The 15861-nt window shown below is 47.6% G+C and overlaps 1 protein-coding gene across 2 annotated transcripts in view; it reads left to right on the top strand.

Annotated features, from left to right (window-relative positions):
- Positions 1-15861, top strand: part of TTC33 (tetratricopeptide repeat domain 33) — a 249239-nt gene that overhangs the window by 155902 nt on the left and 77476 nt on the right. For both annotated transcript variants that reach the window (XM_030192185.1, XM_030192184.1), the window contains exon 3: positions 10032-10113. In XM_030192185.1, the coding sequence (XP_030048045.1) occupies positions 10032-10113 (82 nt within the window). The remainder of the gene's footprint in view (positions 1-10031; positions 10114-15861) is intronic.

The following is a 15861-nucleotide window of genomic DNA, read 5'->3' as shown; positions in this document are numbered from 1 at the left end:
TGCAAAAGACTGGATAGCACCCCTCTCTCTGCTGGACTACTGACTCCATCTTAGTGTTTTTGAGTTTTTCAATAATTTAAAACTTGCTTCAGTATTAAGGATATTAGCCTAATATAAAAATGTCTTTTAGTTTATATAGTATATTGTATGATTTATTTAGTGTTTCCTTTTTAGCTGTTAATGAAATGTTATTTAAAACTCTGTAAGAGCACTCCTTGCTTGTTACCCTAATTACAATAACTGACTATATATGAAGAATTGTCCTTGGGGGGGGGGGGGGGGGGGGAGACTAAACTAGATCCTGCAGTGCCTGCTAGACTCTATCTGTTAATGCTGTGAAGTTTTTAAAACTAAGGGGAAAAGACGATGAAGATTAGTTGATAAAATTTGCTTTTTTATATTTTTATTTTGCCTATCACTAACCTACAATTCCTTGTCATCAAGCAGATGAAGCCATTACGTATGGGTTATGTCCATCAACCAGCAGGGGAGATAGAGAGCACTCAAACTTTCACAGTGCCCTCTTGGCCAGCTAGCTCCACTGCCTCTTCAGTATTCTCTATCTCCCTTAGCAGGGTGGCTGCAGCTTGTTCAAGCTCCAGAAAAATCTGCCGGGAGGTGGTTCCTGGCTTGCCAGTTGTTAACCGGGGTGTTGGAGGCTATAGCAGCTTCACTTTAAAGGCACATAGGTTAGCCCTTTCCCTGCCTTACCCATACCTCTGTGGATGTGGACATATTGCCTTGCTTTCCCTGTCCTTACCCACCAACAGTGGATGCAGGCATATAGGTTCGCCCTTTCCCTGCTTTTCCCACTCATCTGAGCCTCCGGAGTCTTCAATACCTCTGCTTTCCTCACAGCTTAAAAAAAAAAAAAAGTTGCGTCGCGTTTTTAAACGCAGAGACGCTGGAACAGAGGTTTTTGACCTGATTTTCAGCAGGATCGTAGTTGTACACTAGATCCTTTGAGGTAAGAGTGTTTTCCAACTCCTCCGGGGTGGGCCCGCGATCGGGGCGATTTTGGCGCGAACCGCCATTTTGGATTTTACCGCCGTTTTTCGGCGATGGCTGCGGACAATCTAAAGCGCTGTTCCACTTGTGGCAAGCGCAAATCAGCAGCAGGGCTCTGTAAATTGTGCTGTATTGGCGTAGGAGCCGGCCCGAGCATGGCGAGCGATGTTTCTTCCCGCTCTGAGCTGGCAGCGGGCGCCATTTTGCTTACACCGCATGGCGCGGCCTCCGTGGACACGGAGAGACCTGAGCCAGGTGGGGCACCTCGAGATGAGGTTATTTCAGGAGTGGCTAGCACCGGACAGGATTTGGGTGCCCAGGGTGAGATTTTCTCCCCGGATTTTGTGCTTTTGCTGCATAAAGCATACATGATGAAAAGAGCCCTCCCTCATGGGTCGCCTGAGGCTCCTCTGATTGCCCCCCCCCCCCCCCCCCCCCGGTGGATTCTGGCCTGGGACTGCCCAGTGAGGCTTTTTTCCCGGATGCTTGGCCTAAAGATAAGCGCAGAAGGGTTAATTCCCCTTCAGATTGTGGTGCACCTTCCCCCCCCCCCCCCCCCCCCCCCCCCCATGGTCGGGGTGTGAGGATTCGGAGAACTCTGACAGACGTTCTTGGTCTGAGGAACCAGAGTCAGGTGCGGATTTACCACAGGATCTGGCTGAACCCTCCGCGGTGAGGATTTTCCACCGTGATGAGCTGCCAGCGCTTATTTCAGAAACCCTGCAGGCCCTCTCGATTGAAGATCCTGACAGTGGCATGGCCTCCTCGGGTAATCCCAGGATGGCTAGTACCAAGAAAGCTGCTCGGGCCTTCCCTTTGCATGACTCCATCCTAGAGCTTGTTTCGGCTCAGTGGGCTGACCCCGAGGGACCTTTGAGAGTTTCCAGGGCTATGGGGCAGTTATACCCTCTGCGTGAGGGACATATGGCTCGTTTTCAAATGCCTACAGTGGATGCCCTAGTCACTGCGGTGACAAAGAGAACTACCCTCCCTGTTGAAGGAGGTGTTGCCCTGAAGGATGCTCAAGACCGTAGGCTGGAAACAGCATTGAAACGGTCCTTTGAAATTGCAGGTCTCACTGTTCGGGCGTCTGCATGCAGCTGTTATGCTGTGAGAGCCTGCCTAGCTTGGCTGCAACAGGCAGTGGCTCAGCCCGGAGATGGAGCGGAGCCCTTCTTGGATGTGGCTCCGTGGATGGGGTTGGCCTTGTCCTTTCTGGCTGATGCCCTTTATGACCTTGTCAGAGCTTCGGCTAAACAAATGGCAGTAGCAGTGGCGGCTCGCCGTCGTCTGTGGCTATGACACTGGGCAGCGGACATGGCCTCTAAGCAAAGGTTGGTGAAGTTGCCTTTTCAAGGACTTCTCCTATTTGGTGAGGAGTTACAGAAAATTGTGAAAGGCCTGGATGATCCAAAACCCCAGCGCTTGCCCGAAGATAGGCAGAGGCCTTCCTCTAAGGGCCAGGCGGTCCACTCCTCGTACAGACCTCGCTTCCGTGAAGCTAGAAGGTACCGCCCGGGGCGTTCTGCTGGGTTCACGTCACGTGCCCGTGGTCAGCAGAGGAACTCCTTTCGCTCGGACAAGCGTTCCGCAGCCGGTGGCTCAAGACCAGGAGTTCAGGGGCGACCCTCTCAATGAGGGTGCGCCGGCCCTCTCCTCGATGCCTGTCATCGGAGGACGGCTTTCCCTCTTTGTCGAGGAGTGGGCCAAGATTTCCTCAGATCAGTGGGTTCTGGACCTGATCAGAGATGGATACAGAATAGAATTCAACGCCCCAGTAAGAGACGTGTTTGTGGAGTCCCGATGCGGTTCTGCCGTCAAACGGGCGGCGGTGGAGGAGACTTTACAAGGTCTGATTCAGTTAGGGGCAGTGACCCCGGTGCCTCCCGCCGAGCAAGGCTGCGGCCGATACTCCATCTACTTTGTGGTGCCGCGAAAAGGTGGGTCCTTTCGCCCTATTCTGGACTTAAAAGAAGTGAACAAGTCCCTGAGAGTGCGGCATTTCCACATGGAATCCCTGCGCTCCGTCATTGCGGCGGTTCAGCCAGGAGAGTTTCTCACGTCTCTAGACCTACCGATTTGGCCCCCGCACCAGAAGTTTCTGAGGTTTGCGGTGTTGGGAAAACATTTCCAGTTCAGGGCCTTGCCTTTTGGCCTCGCCACAGCTCCCCGAACCTTTTCTAAGGTAATGGTGGTAGCTGCTTTTCTCAGGCGAGAAGGTATCAGGGTTCACCCGTACCTAGACGACTGGCTCATCAGAGCAGACTCTGCAACAGAGAACTTACAAGCTACAGCCAGAGTGGTCTCAGTACTGCAATCTCTAGGCTGGGTCGTCAATATGGCCAAACGTCACCTGTCCCCTTCACAATCTCTAGAGTTTTTGGGGGCCAGGTTCGACACAGTCTCGGGCTATGTGTTCCTACCTGAGCCAAGGCGGTGCAAGCTTCAGAATCAGGTCCGTCTGCTCCTGAGGATGCCCCGCCCACGAGCTTGGGACATTGTCCAGCTGCTGGGATCGATGACAGCCACGATGGAAGTGGTACCCTGGGCGAGAGCGCACCTGAGACCTCTACAGTATTCCCTACTCCGGAGATGGTCTCCTATTTCTCAGGATTACCAATGCAGACTTACTTGGCTCCCTTTGGCCCGTCTCAGCATGGAGTGGTGGCTCTCGGACAGCATGCTGCGGCGAGGAATGCCGCTGACGCTCCCCGTTTGGTGCCTAGTGGTAACAGATGCCAGCCTGAAGGGCTGGGGCGCACACTGCAAGGGGAAGCATGCCCAGGGTCTATGGACACCCGAGGAGTCGGAGTGGTCCATCAACCGCCTAGAGTTGAAAGCGGCGCTTCTGACCTTTCAAGTGACCCTGGAAGGATTGGCTGTCAGAGTGATGTCAGACAACACGACAACGGTGGCCTATATAAATCGACAAGGCGGATCAAGGTGCAGAGCACTAGCCGCGCAGGCCGAACTGATTTGCCACTGGGCCGAGCTGCATCTTCAGTGTCTGTCGGCAGCTCATATTGCAGGTCAGAGCAACGTGCAGGCCGATTATCTGAGCAGGCATCAGATCGATCCAGCAGAATGGAATCTGGCAGACGAAGTATTCCTGCAGATCTGTGCCAAATGGGGCAAGCACGTGATGGATCTAATGGCGACAAGTGCCAATACCAAAGTCCCGTGCTTCTTCAGCAGACGGAGAGATCCTCGCTCGGCGGGGTTGGATGCCTTGGCTCAACCCTGGCCTCCGGGTCTACTTTATTTGTTTCCCCCATGGCCCTTGATAGGGCGCCTGCTCTTGCGGATTCGGCTGCACCCAGGAGAAGTGGTCCTCATCGCCCCGGATTGGCCAAGGAGACCTTGGTATGCAGACCTCCGACAGATGCTCCTGGAGGCTCCTCTGCCGTTACCTCTGGTACCGAACCTGTTGACTCAGGGACCGGTAGCCATGGAGGACGCCGGCCGCTTTGGTCTTACGGCATGGCTATTGAGAGGGCGCAATTGAGGGATAAAGGTTATTCCAATAAAGTTATTTCCACTCTCCTGCAAGCCCGCAAGCGGTCCACTTCCGTGGCTTATGCCAGGATTTGGTGCCTGTTTGAGTCTTGGTGTGCTTCCAGAGCCGTTGTTCCAATGCGGGCTCCTGTCTCGCCGATTCTGGACTTTTTGCAGGAAGGTGTACAAAAAGGCTTGGCCTATAATTCCCTGCGGGTGCAGGTGGCAGCGTTGGCCTCCCTTCGTGGTAAGGTGGAAGGCGTGTCTTTGGCTGCTCACCCAGATGTGGCACGGTTTCTTAGAGGGGTGCTTCGGCTCCGACCTCCAGTGCGAGCACCCTGTCCAGCTTGGAACCTGGGGCTAGTTTTGAAAACCCTGCAGGCATCTCCTTTTGAGCCGCTTCGGCGAGCATCGGAGAAAGACTTGACACTGAAGGCCGTTTTTCTGGTGGCCATTACCTCGGCGAGACGGGTGTCAGAGCTCCAGGCGCTGTCCTGTAGAGACCCATTTCTGCAATTTTCAGAGTCCGGAGTCACGGTTCGGACCGTGCCTTCCTTTATGCCTAAGGTGGTTTCAGCCTTTCACTTAAACCAGCCTATTTTCTTGCCCTCTTTTTCAGAAGAAGAGTTTCCAGAATCTTTTGGGCAGCTGCACCTTTTGGATGTGCGCAGGACTCTGCTGCAGTATCTGCGAGTTACTAACTCTTTCAGGTCTTCTGATCATCTGTTTGTTTTGCTATCCGGTTCTCGCAGAGGGTCTCCAGCGTCTAAAGCCACTATTGCCCGCTGGCTCAAAGAAACTATCTTTTCAGCTTATCTGCTGGCTGGTAGGGTTCCGCCTGTAGCCTTTAAGGCACATTCTACTAGAGCGATTTCTTCCTCTTGGGCTGAAACTGGAGCACTCTCTCTTCAAGAGATATGCAGTGCAGCAACATGGGCTTCTAAGCTCTCCTTTGCCCGACATTACAGGCTGGATGTGGCTTCCAGGAGGGATGCGCGTTTTGGTGCACAAGTGCTAGCGCGTGGTGTGGCTTGTTCCCACCCTATCTAGGGATTGCTTTGTTACATCCCATACGTAATGGCTTCATCTGCTTGATGACAAGGAAGGGAAAATTAGGTTCTTACCTTGGTAATTTTCTTTCCTTTAGTCATAGCAGATGAAGCCATGAGCCCTCCCTTTATGATTGTATGCTGTGAATCTGTTTTTCAGGTTCTGTTCTAATTTCCTGAAGTTCCTTCCTTGGGAGAAAGTTGGAAAACAATCGTCAGGATTCATGTTCAGTTTAAATTTAGGAGGATGTGTTCATTCCCTCCAGCATGTTTTTTTTTGGAGAATGTGTTGATTCTCTCTAGGAGGCGCGTGTGTTCCCCTCCAGTTCTATAAATAGGAGGATGAGTTAATTCCCTCCAGTGTGTTGGGAGGATGTGTGATTCCCTCCAGGAGGCGCGTGTGTTCCCCTCCACTTATGCAATAAGGAGGATGAGTTTATTCCCTCCAGGAGGATGTGCATTCCCTCCTTTATGAGTTCATGCCCTTGTGATGGGCCATCGTTCGCTGTGAGGAAAGCTCTTGTGATTCCCATTGCGGTTTGCCATACTGCTTTGGAAGCTTCAAATACTGAAGAGGCAGTGGAGCTAGCTGGCCAAGAGGGCACTGTGAAAGTTTGAGTGCTCTCTATCTCCCCTGCTGGTTGATGGACATAACCCATACGTAATGGCTTCATCTGCTATGACTAAAGGAAAGAAAATTACTAAGGTAAGAACCTAATTTTCCCATGTACTTTAACCCAGAAAAATAGTTCAGCCCATATAGCAGGTATAAATGTGAGCACATTTTTTCCTGAGGTAATATTCTGGCTTTTAAAATCCAGCGGAGTCCACAAAGTGAAAAGTATGCACATTCTTTTCACAAATGCAGGCAGGTATAAAATTGCTACTAAATTATTCTGTCACAAATTATACTTTCTATTGGGGAATAATTTTCAGAGCCATTTACCATCATAAGCCTCTGCTTGATGTACAGAAATAGCATTTTGTAATATTGCCCAGTCTTTAAGTGGATAAAAGTATGCATGTAATTATCATTTCTGATATGCAGTAGGGGAGTCGCCAGCTGATGTGATTACTGTTGGGGATGGTGCTGTAGTCTTAAGGTTTCAGTCCCAAAAATCCTGCTTATCCTGCATAATTGAAGCTCTGGTGGTAGAAAATTTCTATACAAAAAGACACAGGTGCAATTCTCATCCATTGGAAACTTTGTATACATTACAACATTGCTGTACCAGAAAAGCACTGGGATCAGGATCCTCAGAGAATCATGGAAAATGACAAGGTTTATGATTGCATGGGACATCCCCATTCCAAACAAAAAAAACAAAACAAACTGGACCGGACGTAGTGGTAGAAGACAAAAATACCAGAACAGCATTGATTGTAGAGGTGTCAGTCTCAAACGAGATTCTGTTAGATCTTATGAATTCCAGAAGTAAGCTCTCTTTAGCACCGATGCAAGTATTATGGTGAGCAATAGCAGTAAATTTGAGAAGTTGAGATCATACTCTACATACCCTAGCTTAGAAGTGAGGTTCATCGTTGTCTTGCTATGTGCAAAACAAACTCTTTTGGAGACGTTGCCCCTGATTGAACCCACAAAATTGTAGCAGCAGTCCTGATGGATTTGAAGACAGGCAGTGGACTCCCGTACAGTTTGGAGGAACGTTGCATATAATGCCATTTTACACGCACTCGTATCCACAGAGAACAGAGTTGTTCCAAGGGTAGAGTTCAGACTTGTCTGTATATTTTGAATTTTTAAAAGTGTTCACATAAATTTGAGTGCAAATTTTATGCTTATTGAATAACAAATGCAAATTTTATATGCGGGGTATATTTAGTTGGATTGTTCTCAAAGGGAATGAATGTACATACTTTCCCTTTGCAAATTGATACAACTTGTTAGGTGCCAAGTGTGTGCATATGTTATAGAATACTAGCACATACGTGCATCACAGGTGCCAATAGTTGGCAGTTACACGCATACGTGCTAGGCAGTACTCTGTAACATACGTGCCAAAGTTGCTTAGGGGGAAATTCTATAAATGGCATTGGCATTCTGTAATTGGCATTCCGGGATCGGTGTCCTTTTTAGAATTAGTGCATAGCGCTGGAATTCACACTCAACTTTAGGCACGAGGAGTTACACCAACTGAAACCAAATGTAAAACCTGACACATAACTTGCATACAGATCCTCAGTATTCAGTGGTTCTGTGTGCATCTTTAGTGAATGCACCCGACTCACCCATGCTCCCCACATGGCTTTGCCCCCTTGTGAGTTGCACACTATAAGATTTGCACGTGGATCTTTATAGAATAGCACCTAGCAAGATGCGTGCACAAATCCAAATTGTTGCAAATTAATTCCAGTAATAGCATCCAATTAGCACTGATTGGCTCGTTAGCCAATTTAGTTGTGTGTACATCTCAGGATAGCATGCAGTTTTGCATGCCATTCATAGGCGGTCAGTGGCCCAACTGTTTGGGGAGGCTAAAGTGGGCGGGGCTATGGGTGGGGCCAGGGGTGGATTTTAAATCCATAATTGTCTGATAACACACAGGAAAAAAATAAAATAAAAATAAAAGTCACAATACCTTTTATTAAATTTAGATATTAGATGTGTATCATATGTCAAAGAATAAAGTGGTTGCTCAAAGCATATACTAACCACAATCACTCAAACACTATGCACAACTTTGTGCAAAAACACACTCAGAACCTTGCTGTACCATAAATATTACACTGGGCAGAACCTAATACACCAATATTCCACCCATACGGAAAATGCAGACCGTCAACAATATGAAACAAGGGATCATAATATCACAATTCTCATGTAGAGCCACAGAACATCCTAATTCATGTTTAATGTGGGATAAAATGCCATAAATAAGTAAATAAATATAAACTTTTAATGTTGAGCACCTGATTCTCAAAATGGACATATTCCAAACACTATAATGAAAATAAAATGATCTTTTCTACCTTTGTTGTCTGGTGACTTTATTTTTCTGATCATGCTGGCCCAGTATCCGATTCTGCTGCTATCTGTCCTCTTAACTCCGTTCCCAGGGCTTCCTTTCCATTTATTTCTTTACTTTCTGCCTTTCTTCTTCATTTCTTGTCCTACAACCGTAAGTAAAAGCTGGGTCCTCCGCAGACTTGACTGTCCAGTGGATCCAGCTTCTGCCTATTTTCTTCATCCATGTGCAGTTTTTCTCTCTTCCTTTTCCCTCATCTCATCTCCTTCCTTACTCTTCCCTCCCCTCCATCCATGTCCAGCAACTCTCCTCTCCCCTGCCCCCCTCCAGCCATCCACACCCACCCAGCGATTCTCTTCGCTCCCCTGCCCTCCCTCCAGCCATCCATATCCACTCATTGATTCTCTCCTCTCCCCTCTGTTCCCGGGCAGATTTTCTAACAGGAGCTGCTCATCCAGAGAGCTCTATTTGAATGCAGATTAACATACAGACACTCTAATGGGAATTTTTAGTCAAAAACACTAGCTAAACCCTTTGTTTTTGGATCAAACTTCACATTTTTGATCAGAGCCATGCCCTAACTTAAAGGCGGTAAACATTTCCAACAATTTTTACCCATAAATATGCAAATGAGAACCTCCCAAAAACGGACTAATTTGCATATGGCTTGAGCAAATTTGAGTATATAGCATACCAATCCCACTTCCTAGCACCTAAATTCTGCAATTAGATTTAATGCAAATATTTAAAACTTATTTTTAGCACTTTTAAAATTTCAGGGGTCAGTGCAAGTCTCTTTGGTATGAAGTGCTCATGTGCAGGAATTCATCCTAGTTAAATATCTCCCTGGCAACCCGGGACGACACCAGCCAACCCCCCTGCTCTGCTCTCCCAGCAGTAAGGTAATCAAATTACAGCTGGTTATACACAAGGCTAGAGACAGCTTTCACTGCAGCTGCTGCTATTTAAACCCCCCAGAGCAGCGGGAGAACTACTACTAATACTATTTAGCATTTCTATAGAAACAGCTGATCCATCGTGCTGTGGCTGGAGAGTCTTAGCCTCCCTAAGCCTCTTATACCGGGCGCCTATGATGCCATTTATAGAATCCGGCCGTAAGTGAATATTTGCGAGGATGACATATACACGAGCAGAGCATGGGTAGGCCATAAATGTGTTGCCAAACAGTGCATGCAACTTAAATGAATACTATCAGTTGCTTGCACTGAATGGCATACTCCAAGTTTTCTGGTGACCCTAGTAATACCAGTCATTCTTAGTTTCTCCTCCCTTCCCATGGAGTTCTGTTGTTTTATTTCTACCACTGCTATAGTAACCACAGCAACAATAATAGGCAGTGGAAACCAGGATGGCTTGAATAGTATGTTTTTGTCCATTTGGGTACCCTTCATAGGGACATTCAATATAAGTTGCATGGTATTCTAAGGTTAAACATGCACATAAATCTTAATATTTTCTCTCTTCACTGTAGGTACTGGGAAGCAATTCACAAATGGGATGAAGCACTTCATCTAACACCAGAGGATGCTACCTTGTATGAGATGAAATCACAGGTAACACATATAGATTATCATTCTTTGGGCCTTATGAAAAAAATCATGAAAAACCAATTTTAGCGCTGATTTGCAAAAGAAAAATTGTAATGGGCACAGTAAAACCCACTTAATGAATGATGCAAAAACTTTAGCACATTTATGGTAAGAACTCTGAAATAGCATGTATGTATGCTTTTTTTTTTGTATGAATGTACTGGGAGAAAAAAATCCACTCAAACTATACACACAATCAACCAAAAAAAGAAGTGGAAAATAATGCACTTTAAATGAAACCAAAAAAACAGAGTAATGGAGGGAAAAAAGACCACAGTTGACTATGGTAAATCAATCAAATAAACCCTTTATCAGGGTATCACAATATTCGAACCACAGTTCACAGTTACTATCATTGGTCTAAAAAAAACCTCCTGGAAAACATAATCTTCATTTTTTTTTTTATTAATTGTTAAATTTATATTAATTTTGTGAAATTTAATTCATAAGATAAATAACTTTGTTCAAAATAAAATAACTATGGATGGATTGTGACAGTATTGGTGTAGTTTATGAGTTGTAGGTTGAAAAAATGAAAATGTAAAGATGGTAGTTTTATTTATTTATTTAACTTAACAATTTACAAGAATATACATCATAAAGATGGTAGTTTTAAATACAATATCATGAAAGTAATCAAAAAGTTGGTCAAGAGTTGGATACATTTGTTATAGATCAGCAATAGTAGGAATTAAATAAAGGATTGTTAATCTGTTGTCAGGAATTAAATAGATAGGATTTCAAAGATTTGCAGAATATTAGGTAATTTTAACATTTTTGTCAGCAATATCGCTGAAGGGCTGTTTGGTAGGGTTTGCCTCTTTGCAGATGATACCAAAATCTGCAATAGGGTAGACACCCCTGATGGTGTGGATAACATGAAGAAGGACATAGCGAAGCTAGAGGAATGGTCTGGAATTTGGCAGCTTGGATTTAATGCTAAAAAATGCAGGGTCATGCATTTGGGCTGCAAAAACCCAAGGGAATGGTACAGTTCAGGGGGTGAAGAAGAGGTAGAAAAGGTATCGGCAAAAGCTAGAAGGATGGTGGGTGTATAGGGAGAGGAATGCCATGGCAGACAAATTGAGCAGAATCCTTCAGTCTCCTGAATGGTTTCTCAGCATGCCTGTGGCTCATTGAATATTCCAGCAGTGGGTAACCCCAGTGATAGACCTCTTTACTTCTCCTCAGAACAACAATCTTTACTGCTTTTGTTCCAGAATCTATTTATTTATTATTTATTTTTCAGTAGTAGCTCAAGGTGAGTTACATTCAGGTACACTGGATATTTCTGTGTCCCAGGAGGGCTCACAATCTAAGTTTGTACCTGAGGCAATGGAGGGTTAAGTGACTTGCCCAAGATCACAAGGAGCAGCAGTGGGATTTGAACTGGCCACCTCTGGATGTCAAGACCGGTGCTCTAACCACTAGGCCACTCCTCCACTCTATGCAATCTATGCACCCGACCATGTAGCCCCAGATGCCTTTCTGCTCCATTGGGGAACAGATCTTCTATATGCCTTTCTCCCACTGCCTGTCATTGGGAAAACTCTTCTCAAACTACGTTGAGACCAAGGAACCATGATCCTAATTGCTGCCTACTGGCCATGTCAAATTTTGTTCCCTCTTCTAGATTTATTGTCCTGGGATCCCTTGAGGTTAGAGCCTTATCCAACCCTAATAATACAGAACAAGGGGTTCCTTCACCCTTGCTCTCTAGCCCTGATGGCTTGGTTTTTGATGACATAGATTTCCTTAGTGCTGGGCAGACTTATACGGTCTGTGCCAGAGCCGGTGATGGGAGACGGGACTGGTGGTTGGGAGGCGGGGATAGTGCTGCGCAGACTTATACGGTCTGTGCCAGAGCTGGTGGCGGGAGGCGGGGATAATGCTGGGCAGACTTATACGTTCTGTGCCCTGAAGAGCACAGGTACAAATCAAAGTAGGGTATACACAAAAAGTAGCACATATGAGTTATCTTGTTGGGCAGACTGGATGGACCGTGCAGGTCTTTTTCTGCCGACATCTACTATGTTACTATGTTAAACATTCCAGATGGAGCCTCTAAAATACTCCTAACTTCTAGGAAACCTTCTACACAGAAATGTTACCATTTCAAATGGAGAAGATTTTCCCTCTGGTGTACAGCCAGAGCACTCAACCCTGCTAGGTGCTCTCTTCCTACCGTTATGGAGTACCTCCTCCATCATTCAGATTCTGGCCTCAAAACTAAGTCAAAATACAGTTGTGACATTAGCACTTTTCACTTTAGGGATGATAATAATCCAGTTTCCGTTCATCCCTTGATAGATTCATTCAAGGGTTATTTCATACCAAACCTCCTATCAAACCACCTCCGGCGGCATGGGATTTCAATATCATTCTCACACTCTCATGAAACCTCCATTTGAACCACTTCATTCCTGTTCTCTGAAGTTCCTAAAGTATGAATAGCACTTCTGCCAGAAGAGTAAGTGAATTTGAAGCCCTTGTGGCAGACCCACCTTACACCAGGTTCTACCATGACAGGGTTGTTCTCCAAACCCACTCCAAATTTTTCACTAAAGTAGTATTGGAGTACTTCCTGTCTTCCTCCATAAACTACACTCTCATTATGGAGAAGTAGCACCGCATACCTTAGACTGCAAGCATGCTCTTGTGTATTATCTGGAGCCTACAAAACTTCATAGGAAGTCTTCCAAGCTTTTCGTATCCTTTGACTAACAGATTAAGGGTTCCCATCACCAAATGTACTATCTCGACTTGGCTGGCTGAATGTGAGGCGTATTTTCAAAGCACATATTTACAAAGTTATGTAGAGGCTCATTTTCAAAGCACATAGACTTGCAAAGTTACATATGTTACTATGACTCTTCACTATGGAACTTTGTAAGTCAATGTGCTTTGAAAATGAGCACCATAGTAATCTGTGGAACTTTGTAAGTCTAAATTCTTTGAAAATGACCTACTGTTTCCTTGTCATCAAGCAGATGAAGCCATTACGTATGGGTTATGTCCATCAACCAGCAGGGGAGATAGAGAGCACTCAAACTTTCACAGTGCCCTCTTGGCCAGCTAGCTCCACTGCCTCTTCAGTATTCTCTATCTCCCTTAGCAGGGTGGCTGCAGCTTGTTCGAGCTCCAGAAAAATCTGCCGGGAGGTGGTTCCTGGCTTGCCAGTTGTTAACCGGGGTGTTGGAGGCTATAGCAGCTTCACTTTAAAGGCACATAGGTTAGCCCTTTCCCTGCCTTACCCATACCTCTGTGGATGTGGACATATAGCCTTGCTTTCCCTGTCCTTACCCATCAACAGTGGATGCAGGCATATAGGTTCGCCCTTTCCCTGCCTCTCCCACTCATCTGAGCCTCCGGAGTCTTCAATACCTCTGCTTTCCTCACAGCTTAAAAAAATGTAGAGACGCTGGAACAGAGGTTTTTGACCTGATTTTCAGCAGGATCGTAGTTGTACACTAGATCCTTTGAGGTAAGAGTGTTTTCCAACTCCTCCAGGGTGGGCCCGCGATCGGGGCGATTTTGGCGCGAAACCGCCATTTTGGATTTTACCGCCGTTTTTCGGCGATGGCTGCGGACAACGTAAAGCGCTGTTCCACTTGTGGCAAGCGCAAATCAGCAGCAGGGCTCTGTAAATCGTGCTGTATTGGCGTAGGAGCCGGCCCGAGCATGGCGAGCGATGTTTCTTCCCGCTCTGAGCTGGCAGCGGGCGCCATTTTGCTTACACCGCATGGCGCGGCCTCCGTGGACACGGAGAGACCTGAGCCGGGTGGGGCACCTCGAGATGAGGTTATTTCAAGAGTGGTTAGCACCGGACAGGATTTGGGTGCCCAGGGTGAGATTTTCTCCCCGGAGTGTGTGCTTTTGCTGCATAAAGCATACATGATGAAAAGAGCCCTTCCTCAAGGGTCGCCTGAGGCTCCTCTGATTGCCCCCCCCCCCCCCCCCCCCCCGATGGATTCTGGCCTGGGACTGCCCAGTGAGGCTTTTTTCCCGGATGCTTGGCCTAAAGATAAGCGCAGAAGGGTTAATTCCCCTTCAGATTGTGGTGCACCTTCCCCCCCCCCCCGTGGTCGGGGTGTGAGGATTCGGAGAACTCTGACAGATGTTCTTGGTCTGAGGAACCAGAGTCAGGTGCGGATTTACCACAGGATCTGGATGATCCCTCCGCGGTGAGGATTTTCCACCGTGATGAGCTGCCAGCGCTTATTTCAGATACCCTGCAGGCCCTCTCGATTGAAGATCCTGACAGTGGCATGGCCTCCTCGGGTAATCCCAGGATGGCTAGTACCAAGAAAGCTGCTCGGGCCTTCCCTTTGCATGACTCCATCCTAGAGCTTGTTTCGGCTCAGTGGGCTGACCCCGAGGGACCTTTGAGAGTTTCCAGGGCTATGGGGCAGTTATACCCTCTGCGTGAGGGACATATGGCTCGTTTTCAAATGCCTACAGTGGATGCCCTAGTCACTGCGGTGACAAAGAGAACTACCCTCCCTGTTGAAGGAGGTGTTGCCCTGAAGGATGCTCAAGACCGTAGGCTGGAAACAGCATTGAAACGGTCCTTTGAAATTGCAGGTCTCACTGTTCGGGCGTCTGCATGCAGCTGTTATGCTGTTAGAGCCTGCCTAGCTTGGCTGCAACAGGCAGTGGCTCAGCCCAGAGATGGAGCAGAGCCCTTCTTGGATGTGGCTCTGCGGATGGAGGTGGCCTTGTCCTTTCTGGCTGAGGCCCTTTATGACCTTGTCAGAGCTTCGGCTAAACAAATGGCAGTAGCAGTGGTGGCTCGCCGTCGTCTGTGGCTACGACACTGGGCAGCGGACATGGCCTCTAAGCAAAGGTTGGTGAAGTTGCCTTTTCAAGGACTTCTCCTATTTGGTGAGGAGTTGGAGAAAATTGTGAAAGGCCTGGGTGATCCAAAACCCCAGCGCTTGCCCGAAGATAGGCAGAGGCCTTCCTCTAAGGGCCAGGCGGTCCACTCCTCGTACAGACCTCGCTTCCGTGAAGCTAGAAGGTACCGCCCGGGGCGTTCTGCTGGGTTCACTTCACGTGCCCGTGGTCAGCAGAGGAACTCCTTTCGCTTGGACAAGCGTTCCGCAGCCGGTGGCTCAAGACCAGGAGTTCAGGGGCGACCCTCTCAATGATGGTGCGCCGGCCCTCTCCTTGATGCCTGTCATCGGAGGACGGCTTTCCCTCTTTGTCGAGGAGTGGGCCAAGATTTCCTCAGATCAGTGGGTTCTGGACCTGATCAGAGATGGATACAGAATAGAATTCAACGCCCCAGTAAGAGACGTGTTTGTGGAGTCCCGATGCGGTTCTGCCGTCAAACGGGCGGCGGTGGAGGAGACTTTACAAGGTCTGATTAAGTTAGGGGCAGTGACCCCGGTGCCTCCCGCCGAGCAAGGCTGCGGCCGATACTCCATCTACTTTGTGGTGCCGCGAAAAGGTGGGTCCTTTCGCCCTATTCTGGACTTAAAAGAAGTGAACAAGTCCCTGAGAGTGCAGCATTTCCACATGGAATCCCTGCGCTCCGTCACTGCGGCGGTTCAGCCAGGAGAGTTTCTCACGTCTCTAGACCTGAAAGAAGCTTACTTGCACATACCGATTTGGCCCCCGCACCAGAAGTTTCTGAGGTTTGCGGTGTTGGGAAAACATTTCCAGTTCAGGGCCTTGCCTTTTGGCCTCGCCACAGCTCCCCGAACCTTT

The sequence above is a fragment of the Microcaecilia unicolor genome, chromosome 2 (assembly GCF_901765095.1).
Source record: "Microcaecilia unicolor chromosome 2, aMicUni1.1, whole genome shotgun sequence".
Lineage (NCBI taxonomy): Eukaryota > Metazoa > Chordata > Amphibia > Gymnophiona > Siphonopidae > Microcaecilia > Microcaecilia unicolor.
The sequence above is the reverse complement of the archived record's forward strand: the minus strand, read 5'-3'. Positions and strand labels throughout refer to the sequence as shown.